General features: G+C 47.5%; 1 protein-coding gene across 3 annotated transcripts; it reads left to right on the forward strand.

Annotated features, from left to right (window-relative positions):
* The first annotated feature begins 3799 nt into the window (after positions 1 to 3799).
* On the forward strand, positions 3800 to 9946 carry LOC109939932 (uncharacterized). Of its 3 annotated transcripts, none has more exons than XM_020538416.3 (3): positions 3800 to 5607; positions 5693 to 5779; positions 9698 to 9946. In XM_020538416.3, exons 1-3 carry the CDS (start codon positions 5129 to 5131, stop codon positions 9711 to 9713), a joined length of 582 nt encoding a protein of 193 aa, XP_020394005.1. In that variant the 5' UTR covers positions 3800 to 5128; the 3' UTR covers positions 9714 to 9946. The 3 variants fall into 3 exon arrangements, with proteins under 3 accessions (XP_020394005.1, XP_020394004.1, XP_020394003.1); XM_020538415.3 differs by lacking the exon at positions 9698 to 9946 and adding an exon at positions 8577 to 8745 and having other exon boundaries at positions 3801 to 5607; XM_020538414.3 differs by lacking the exon at positions 9698 to 9946 and having other exon boundaries at positions 3803 to 5607; positions 5693 to 5979.
* The last annotated feature ends 1207 nt before the right edge of the window (positions 9947 to 11153 follow it).

Here is an 11153-nt window from a genome sequence, read left to right on the forward strand (position 1 = left end):
CATTCAAGGGACGCGATCGCGCCTCGCCCGAGCCCAACCTCGGGCAAGGGAAGCCGACCCCGGAGGGTTTACGTCTCGCCCGAGGACCCCCTACGGCAACGGACACACCTTCGGCTCGCCCGAGGCCCAGTCTTCACCAAGAAGCAACCTTGGCCAAGTCGCCATGCCAACCGACCAAATCGCAGGGGCATTTAATGCAAAGGTGGCCTGACACCTTTATCCTGACGCACGCCCTCCAGTCGATAGAGCCAAAGTGACCGTTGTCACTTCGCCGCTCCACTGGCAGGCCTGACAAGAGGACAGCGCCGCCTGCGCCGCTCCGACTGCCGTGCCACTCGACAGAGTGAGGCTGACAGCACCAAGCCCGGCCTCAGGCGCCAAAGGAAACTCCGCTTCGCCCGACCCCAGGGCTCGGACTCGGGCTCAGCCCTGGAAGATGATGAACTCCGCTTCGCCCGACCCTAGGGCTCGGACTCGGGCTCAGCCCCGGAAGACGACGAACTCCGCTTCGCCCGACCCCAGGGCTCGGACTCGGGCTCAGCCCCGGAAGACGACGAACTCCGCTTCGCCCGACCCCAGGGCTCGGACTCGGGCTCAGCCCCGGAAGACGACGAACTCCGCTTCGCCCGACCCCAGGGCTCAGACTCGGGCTCAGCCCCGGAAGACGACAAACTCCGCTTCACCCGACCCTAGGGCTCGGACTCAGCCCTGGCCCCAGCCGACGGTCTCCGCCTCGCCCGACCCAGGGGCTCGGACTCGACCTCGGCCTTGGAAGACAGACTCGACCTCGACCTCGGAGGAGCCTCCACCTCGCCCAACCCAGGGCTCGGACCGACCACGTCACAGGAGGCGCCATCATTACCCTACCCCAAGCTGACTCAGGCTACGGGGAACAAGACCGGCGTCCCATCTGGCTCGCTCCGCTATACGAGTAATGATGGCGCCCCGCACGCTCTATGACGACGGCGGCTCTCAGCCCCCTTACGGAAGCAAGAGGACGTCAGCAAGGACTCGACAGCCCCGACAGCTGTCCTTCCGCCAGGCTCCAGCGCTCCTCCGACGGCCACGACATCACACGAACTGGGTGCCAAAACCTCTCTGGCTGCCACGATGGCATGTACTTAGGGCGCTAGCTCTCCTCCGCTAGACACGTTAGCACACTGCTACACCCCCCATTGTACACCTGGATCCTTTCCTTACGCCTATAAAAGGAAGGTCCAGGGCCCTCTTACAGAGGGTTGGCCGCGCGGGGAAGGACGGGACGGCGCTCGTGTGAGGCCGCTCGCTCCCTCCCGCGTGGACGCTTGTAACCCCCTACTGCAAGCGCACCCGACCTGGGCGCGGGACAAACACGAAGGCCGCGGGATTTCACCTCTCATGCCTGTCTCCCTCCGGCTTCTTCCCCCCTTTGCGCTCCGTCTCACGCCGACCCATCTGGGTGGGGCACGCGGCGACAATTTACCCGTCGGTCCAGGGACCCCCGGGTTCGAAACGCCGACAAAAACGTGAACATAAGGTTCCATGCAAAGTCCTTCGCTATTTTCCAATAAAAAGAAGGCTTCAAAGGTTATTTCTGTCATCTAAGACAACAAGTGACATGCGGTGGCATGATGAGGAGTGTATACAAGATGGATTACTAAGGCATCCTGCAGATTCACCTCTTTGGAAGGATTTTGACCAAAAGCACCCAATATTTTCTTCTGACAGTCGCAACATTAGACTTGCTTTAGCTACAGATGGTTTTAATCCATTTAGGTCCATGAATGTTACTTATAGCATCTGGCCTGTTATTCTAATCCCATATAACTTTGTGAAAGGGAATTAGGCTTACACCTATTTCCTAATTGATTTTGGTGATTGAATTGCCCAACACAAATAAATGGACTAACTAGTTTGCTCTAGTATATAAGTTATACAGGTGCCAAAGGTTCACACTTAGCCAATAAAAAGACCAAGAATTGGGTTCAACAAAGAGAGCAAGGGATAACCGAAGGCTGCCCTGGTCTGGCGCACCGGACTGTCCGGTGTGCCACCGGACAGTGTCCGGTGCACCAGGGGACTCCAAGACAAACTTCGCACGTTCAGGAATTCTCAGAGCCGCTTCGCTATAATTCACCGGACTGTCCGGTGTACCACCGGACAGTGTCCGGTGCCCCAGGGGAGAGCGACTCTGAACTCGCCAGCTTCGGATTTCCGCTCCGCTATAATTCACCGGACATGTCCGGTGCACACCGGACTGTCCGGTGAGCCAGCGGAGCAACGGCTACTTCGCGCCAACGGTCGACTGCAACACATTTAATGCGCGCCAGAGCGCGGAGAGGAGCAGAGCACACGCGGGTGGCACACCGGACAGTCTACAGGACTTGTCCGGTGCGCCACCGGACAACCAGGCGGGCCCACACGTCAGAGCTCCAACGGCCTGGTGACGTGGCTGGCGCACCAGACAATGTCCGGTGGCGCACCGGACTGTCCGGTGCGCCATGCGACAGCAGCCTCCACCAAACGGCTAGTTTGGTGGTTGGGGTTATAAATACCCCCAACCACCCCACATTCAAGTTATCCAAGTTTTCCACCTTCCAACTACTTACAAGAGCTCTAGCATTCAATTCTAGACACACCCAAGTGATCAAATCCTCTCCCAATTCCACAAAAGCTTTAGTGTTAAGTGAGAGAGATTTGTTGTGTTCTTTTGAGCTCTTGCGCTTGGATTGCTTTTTTTTCTCATTCGTTCTTGCGATCATCTCAATTGTAAACAAGGCAAGAGACACCAATTGTGTGGTGGTCCTTGTGGGAAGTTTGGTTCCCAATTGATTTGAGAAGAGAAGCTCACTCGGTCCGAGGGACCGTTTGAGAGAGGGAAAGGGTTGAAAGAGACCCGGTCTTTGTGACCACCTCAACGGGGAGTAGGTTTGCGAGAACCGAACCTCGGTAAAACAAATCCGCGTGTCACACTCTTTATTCGCTTGCGATTTGTTTTGCACCCTCTCTCGCGGACTCGTTTATATTTCTAACGCTAACCCGGCTTGTAGTTGTGATTAATTTTGTAAATTTTAGTTTCGCCCTATTCACCCCCCTCTAGGCGACTTTCAATTGGTATCAGAGCCCGATGCTTCATTAGAGCCTAACCGCTCGAAGTGATGTCGGGAGATCACGCCAAGAAGGAGATGGAGACCGGCGACAAGCCCACTACAAGCCACGGGAAAGTTTCATCGGAAGAGTCCTGCAACAAGGGGAAAGGGGAAGATAAGAAACCTGTGACACCCCAGATGTCTATTTCACGTTATATCGGGAGATTTATCCTAATCTCGAATGCTCAGTGAAAATTTCTATTTCTCGATCACATCTATCTCCATTCATCAAGTTACTCATGAATGTTTCACCAAGTTTGGAATTATTCGATCTCAAGAACAGCCAAATTTGGAGCCTGTTAAAACTTTTATTTCTCGGCATGAATGCGAACTCGATAATCCATCTCGATTTATAAATCTCGTCTAAAGCTCATTTAATCAAGCGCTCGACAGTTGCTAGTCGAGCTGTATCCGAATCCAATTTCTCGATGTTCGATCTGTGTCCAAAAATTAATCCGAGTCCGTGCTCTCAAACAGAATACTCCACGTGTTGGCACCTAATTAATTTTATCTAACTCGGCTAAAAATCCCTGTGTTCAATCTAAATTCGAAAATCAACATCGGCAATGATTTTTATTAACCCGACTCGTTTTATTTCGATAACGAATCCGAAGCCGATCGATCTCCATTCATTTTATTTCTACTTGTGTGCGAGAATTTAATTTCCAAGCGACACCCAAATAAAATGTTTCGGTTCATTTTATTCTGTGGCCTCTCGTTCATCCGTATGTCAGCTCGCTCCGTTCCCTGCGTCGGTCTCAGCCAACGAGTGAGCGTTGTGCGAATCGGCTAACATATGACCACTCCTCTCCAACCCATAAATTGTCACCGTCTTGATAAACAACTCATACGGGAGCTCTTGTCTCAGAGAAATAAAATAAAGATTACTTAGCTCCTAAGTAATCAGCCCCTCCTCAAATACAACCCCACTCTCTCTCTCTCTGTTTTCTCGCGCACGCCGGCGGCCAGCCCCATCCACTATACGCCAACATCCATCCCTTTTTCTCTCTCGTGCCCGCACGCCACAGTCGGCAGTGCCACCGTGGGGCACAGAAAGTCTGCCACCGTCGCCCATGGCCAGTGCCCGGCCACCGCTGGCTTGGCCACTGCGGCTCGCCGCCCAATCCTGACCAATGGGTTGCCTGCAGCGTCACGTTAAATCCACCTGCAACCGTAGTTCTTCCTCCTCCCTCTGTCCTTAGCGCAGAAGCATCACCCTGTCTTCTTCCTCGACGCCCCCTGCTCCTCTCTCTACCGAGCCCCCATTCTCCACGGCGTTTGGCAGCAGGGAGCCCTTCTCCCCCAGCAGGAGCAGAGCCTCCATGGCGTTCGACCCCTCTCCTTTCTCCTCCCCGCTCGGAGCTCTGCCATAGCGCACGCAAATCCCTTCCCCCTCCATTCCTAGGCGCAGGAACTTCTCCCCCACGCCGTCCAGCTCCAGGCCGGATCCAATTCGCCCTATCCCTGCTCGCCCAGAATTTCTTGCCCCAAGTCCGGCAATCCCCTCGCCGTGGATTTCCTCGAGCTTGCCTCCCCATGGCCGCCAACCATCCTGCCCCTGCCCCTGGTGCGCTGGGTGCGTAGTGCTCTGACCTCGATGGACGACGGACTCCAGGCACCCGGAGCTCTATCCGGTCTAGCTTCGAGCACCCTCTGCTCCATTCCTTCACCAGCGCACCCTATTCCATTGAGCACATGCTGCAGGGAAGGCCGTTTCCCCATGGTGCTGCTCTCCGGCGATGCCCCCAGGTCCGGCGACCCCTCTCCTCCATGGTCGAGCTCCCATGGTTCAGACGCCCCTTCCCCATCGGATCCATGGCGCAGGGGAGCAGCAGCTCTTCCTCCCCTAACCTCCATTTCCCTGCTCGGTTTTGTCTTTAACCTCTAGGCCACGACCTTCTCCCATGGCGCGGGCCCTCCTCTAGTCCAGTGCGCGCAAGGAGATCCTCCAATGCCGCACCCAAGGTCCGCTCCAGCCTCCCCTTGTCTTGCGGATAGCCATGGCGCCTGGGTCCCCTGCATCTCCCTCATCGTTCCTGCTCCCTATGGCGTGCTGTAGCAGTGTCGAGCTAGTCCCATCCTCCATCTCGTCGATGGCTCCCCTGCTGATATCCCCATGGTCACTTGCCCCTGCGTTTCCCCTCATGGCGCGCTCTGCGCACCGTTGCCGGCATGCTCTACCTCGCTGTCCGCCCCATCTGAATCCGAGCAGCAGCTCGTGCATCAGTTCCCCAATACGTAGCCATGGTGGTGCTCTACTCACCATGCTAACCACAACAGCAAGCCCCAAGCCACTCTCCTCTTCACTCGGTCTGCTCGACGAAATGCCCCTCAGTGCACGCTACTGCCCCCATGCCATGTCACTTGCGCGAGTGTTCGTCGAGAGCAGCCGTGTCGTCGATCCATGCAACCCCGACGTCTCCGCGTCTCGCTTCGCCGTCGATCTGCACAGTCCCCGTCGCAATGCCGTCAATCCGCGGTGAGCTCCTCGTTGTCCCGTACCCCTCGATTCTCTAAGTACCAAATCAATAAAATGTACATTTAAATGTGTGTGTTAATCGCAGTCCTCCGTCGATGTCGCGCCTCGTGCTATGCCTATGCGACGCAATGCGAGCCGGTGGACAGCACATGCGACTCACCGATCCGGCCAGGTTGCTTTTGTTTTATTTACGATTTAGTCGATGACATGAACATGTGCGTGAAAGTATAATTGTATGAATGGACGCGTGTAAAGAAGAAACTGAAGTAGAAAAGAACTCGGATATTTTTATATATATTTGATAGGAAAATATGCAATGCGTTGTTTGATGCGAAAAACTAAGTTACAAAATGCGGATTATGTTTTGGGAAATGCGTCAATATGTGTTTATGTGAAAAGTATAATTGTTCTATGCAATGTGCTGTGATTCGTGATTATACCGAGAGTATATTTATTGATGTGACAAGAAGTTTAGAAAATGCTAGTTTGCATAGAGGATGAATTGTTAAGACTTGAGTGTCGGAGTTCATATACTAGTGGTTACGCTCCGATGATCGAAGTGTCTCGAGTGCACGCCACCATATGGTTGTATGCGAGACGAGGTTATGCGCATGATGGGTTTAGTAAAAAAATCCATCGGTGTCACTGGTGTTAAATTGAGGTTTATTTACGCGTGGAAAGTAATAATGTATTTAATACTTAGAACTCTTAGTCGATAGTAGAAATTGTTTTGGTTTATATAGAAAGGTGGTGACATGCCAAAGTAGTCGTCGCTTTCTCTATATTATTAAGTCGAGTCGAGACGATGCGTATTGTGCGTTTGATAAATTAGGCTTCACATATAGTGTATGATTGTGCTCACAATTTCTAGCGGACACTCCAAGTAAATCCAATAGGGTTGTGATACAAGTGTGTAATGGAGTTAGTTGTTTTAGGATAATTATTGAAATACTCGGTTCGTATGATAAACATATATACGATCATGAATTGGGAAGTAAGCGCATGATGGTTTCGAGTTAGAGATTAGTGGTTTACGGTTCGTATGATTTGGTCGATGTGTGAATATACATTTGAATATGTATGTTTATAAAAATGTTGTGATGTATGTTGTGCCTTAGATAGTGATAATAATTGGCAAGCCGACGTGTATGTTATTTAGCGGGCTATGTCGTTACTCTAGTTAGCCGAATTGTTGGACGACTTTAGTTAAGCGCGTAATCGCGATAAATTGCTTGTTGTAGTCTAAATGCGCATGGTTACAGTCGCGGGTAAAAATTAGTAGTGTTCATGTGATGCCCAAGTTAAACTGCAAATTACTATGTGAAGAGCGCATCGATAAACACATATATGTCGGGTAAGATTATTGTGGTAGATGCGTTGCTAATTGTGTATGGCAATTCTAGTGCACAAAATAAATTGTATAAAATTAGTAAGTCTACTTGTTGGTTCTAATTTGATTGTTTCAACTTTAACAAATGGTAAGGTGTTAAAATAATTCAAGTCTCTAGAACGCGGCAATTTTTAAGTGAATAGGAGCTGAATTTTATTAGTTGATGTTTTGGGCTGCACGCATTGTTTTCGTTGTGCTGTATGTTTGATGAACTAAATTGTATTTTCTGTAGATATGTGCTATAGAAAAGTGGTAGATAACTTTATTATCTTGCTGGTATTAAAATTTGACAGTCATAAGTCTGATCGTTTAGGAGTTATGCTTTTTATAAATTCAGTAACTGAATCTGCCCAAATTCTGTACAGATTTCAGAAACTGTATTGTTTGCCTAATTTAATGTTACAATCTGTTCATGGTCGTTATAAGAAAGTTGTAGATGCTTTTCTTATCTTGCTTGTGTTAAAATTTCACAACCATAGGCCTAACAGTTTAAGAGTTATGAATTTTACAAACTGGTTGCTATGTTCTGTCCACCGTCAGAACAGATTTCGAAAATTGTGTTGTTTGATTTAGTTAAACATTGAATCACTTCTAGGTGATTATAAAAGTTGCGTAGTACTTTTGCTGAGCTTTCCAAAAAGTCTTGGATCACTCTTTTTGGTGATCTGAAGATTAAGTTATGGATGTTTAAAGTCTGAAGACTGAATCTGCCCAATTCTGGACAGCAAATCCTTCTAGTGTCTTTTGTCCTTAGTTAAATATTGAATCATCTTGAGATGTTTATAAATGATATGTAGAAAATTTTATTACCTTTCCAGAAAGTCTAGGATCAATTTGTTTGCATGTCTGAATCTTCAGTTGTGAATTTTTGAAGTTGCAATTCTGAATCTGTCCAAATCTGGACAGAGCTACTGTGTTTGCACAATTCGACCTTGCTAAGTGTTTAATCATGTTGAGATGACAATACCAAAGTTGTAGAGCACTTCTTAAGCTTTCCAGAAAGTCCTAGTTTTATATTTTTGGACTAATAATTGAAGAGTTATGGTTAAAACAAGTAACTGCTGTATTGCTGTCCAAAAATTCTGCTAGTGCTTATTTGATTGTTAGTTCACCCTTTTAGCTAAAAATGGTTGGTTAACACTAAATTAATATAGACTTGCCATGACTAAGCTTAATAATGCATGTGTGTTATGCTTTATATGTTTCTTGCTCTAGTTGATTGTGATATAGGAGTTCCGTAGTTAGTAATGCCTATGTCGTAGTTAAGTTTATGTTGTCTTGGTTGGACTTGTGTGGTCGGTGATGCTTTTGTGTGATTAATAGAAGAACTAATGAAAAATCGTAGCAAATTAAATAAATGTTCATACTTGTGATGTCGTAGTTGTGTTGCGTAAATAAATAAAATGTTGTGGTCCTTTCAATGGTGTTAATGTTGAACGCCGATAATGTATAGATAACTAATGCTAACGTGTGGTTGTTCACGGTGTCTTACAATTTAGTGTTTAGTTCGCTACTGTGTCTTCAATATCTTGTGCTATTTTCATCATATTCATACATATGCATCCTGCATCTCATTTAGGACCGAGAGGTGGTGATCGTGCAAGTGATGTGGTGCCAACCACAAGATGCAGTTGGTGGACGACCCAAGGAAGGATGGACTTAACCAGTGGATGCTCGCCAAGAGAGTACCCCCCAGCAAACACTATCTAAGTGTTAAATTAAAGGCAAGCCCCGGTTTTATGCATAACCGTTATATATGCTATTTTACAACACTTAATATTTGTAGGCTTGTACCGTGCACTTAAGTGTAGGAGTTGTCTGAAACCCTAGTTGCATGAACTCAGGATTCCTTTTGAGATGGATACTAGTATGCTAGGTCGAGTAGCTGCTATGCTAAATCAGGATCTCGGTAGAAGTCGAGAGATTTTTCTAGCACTCGCGCGAGGTCAGGAATTGGTTGTATCCATTTTGATAATTGAATGATGATGGTCTGTGGACACGGATCCATGGGGATGCGTTGTCTATGAGACGAAATTGGAATAAGGATTAACGTGCGGATACATGTGTCAAGCTTTTGAACGTACTAAGCACATGTCGGGAAAAATGGTAACCGGTAAACCTAGTACCTGAGTGAAGCCGGGCGCGGACTTTATCCCTCACGCGACCTGAGACTGGGTCTCCCATTCTAGATATGGTGGGTACAAGTGCGGCCACTGCACGGCGGCGGCCGGGGTCAGTGGAGCATTGTATGCCAAGGTGGTGAGGCCTGGACGCGAACGGGGAATCGATGGGGACGGTTGACATGTGTGGGGACGGAGTGCCCTGACATGTCGTGTGTTTAGGTTTACCTTGCAAGGATAAAACTCGATTCGAATCGTCTGCTTCTCGCAGCTAATGAGACTGCTTGATCCATTGTACTGCATTGAGTAATAAGTGGAAATGAGATGACTGGAAAAAGATGTTGATTGATATAATGTTTGATACCATGTATGAATAGATAGGTTCTCATCTAGTCTAAATTATTATTCTAGAACTTGAAAAGCTAAAACTTGTTTTTAGACTCAGCTAGTGCTTTTGGCAAACCAAACCCCTCAGCCAAACAGCTGCATGGTCTAGAGGTAGAGGAGTAGACTCCTCACACCGGGTAAGTCTAGCTGAGTATTAGTATACTCAGCCTTGCTTGTGGCACAATTTTTGCAGGTACTCCTTAGGATGATTGGTTGCTGGTGTGACTTGGCCTCCATCCCTGCCACCGGGATAGACGGTCAAGTGGGTTATTGCTTCCGCAGGAGAGGACCGGGAGGAGTAGCGTGGCCAGGCTTCGCCATGTTACTCGGTTTTCTCCGTTAGTTATTTTCGCTACATTAAAATTTATGGTTATTATTTCTGAAACTCCGATAATGTAATCACTAATGATACTTTCTTAATTTGTGGTATTATGCTTTATTGTATTTCTCTGTGCCTCACCTTCGAGTGAGCTAGTGGTATTCGATCCTGGATAAGTGGCTTTTATCGGACTAGATCCGAGGGACTGACGGGTTATTCCGATTTAAGTGTGTCGTTGCCTCTAAGGCGAGACTTGGGCACTTAAGCTGGAATAATTCGGGCGGTTCCGCCACAGCTGGTATCGGAGCGAATACCAGTACAGAGGAGTCAATAAGTCATGATTTCCAACCTTTTCTAAAGTAAAACTTGCTTAGAAACCAAGTTGGATAGATATCAGGACGATAAGGATAGACCTAAGACGTGAAGCCCTAGGAATAGATGAGTAGCTAGGTGGCTATTTATTTAGGCCATAAAGGCTACTACTACTATTAATAAGGATGCTGTAGAAGCACCCGAAAAATTAGTTAGGTCTGAGAAGACGACTAGAATGAGCATGCATCATGATTGTCGCATTATAATTGTCTTTTGTGCATCAACATGCTTCTCTCACCTTTATTCCAATAATAAGAAATTGTGAATAATATGTTGTATTGCTATGAACTGCAAAAAAATGTCTTATCCTGTGTGTCATGATAGTCTTGACTAGGTTGTGTTATGTGCTTATCTTGTCTTGCTATCTAGGAAATGTTTTAGTTGTTCAACCCTTTTTGCCCCCAACCAGCAAAAAAAATATGTTGTCTGTTATGCTCATGAAAAGACCCCCCCACTTTAACCAACCTAGTGGTTAGCAAGCGAAACCTCTAAAAAAATCATGCTTGAGTTAGTATTTTCTAGCCCTCGTGTGTTTACCCTTGAATTTACACCTACACAACTTGTAGATCTCTTTAGCTTGACCACTAGCTCGACTAAAGCCTCCTTGTGCACTTGTTTCTGTCAAAAAAAAACTTTTGGTTGGTGTTTAATTGCGCAAAACAATATCCAGCCCCAAATTCTTCTTGGAAGCCTTGTCCAAAATCCTCATTAAATTCTCCTCTGCTCAACCCAGAAGCCATCTAGGTTGATGACCTCTCTTTTCATCTGGATCTGGTAATCTTTTACTTGTGAATCATGTTGTGACTTTATCATCCAAATCTCTGGATCATTCATCGAGATCTACCCCGTCATCTGGTTATCTGCTATAACCTGTTCTCATGTATCAAATGTGGATCAGTCTAATATCTCCTTATGATCGTTCTCATACTCTTCTCTCCGATGATCATGAATCTGTTTT

The sequence above is a fragment of the Zea mays genome, chromosome 5 (genome assembly GCF_902167145.1).
Source record: "Zea mays cultivar B73 chromosome 5, Zm-B73-REFERENCE-NAM-5.0, whole genome shotgun sequence".
NCBI lineage: Eukaryota > Viridiplantae > Streptophyta > Magnoliopsida > Poales > Poaceae > Zea > Zea mays.

Bases quoted from the DNA above. Each gene is read 5' to 3' on its own strand.
- LOC109939932 (XM_020538414.3), top strand. From the start codon at position 5,129: ATGGCGCCTGGGTCCCCTGCATCTCCCTCATCGTTCCTGCTCCCTATG. The intron at 5,608-5,692 runs GTGAGCTCCTCG...TGTTAATCGCAG, and splicing joins CGCAATGCCGTCAATCCGCG to TCCTCCGTCGATGTCGCGCC.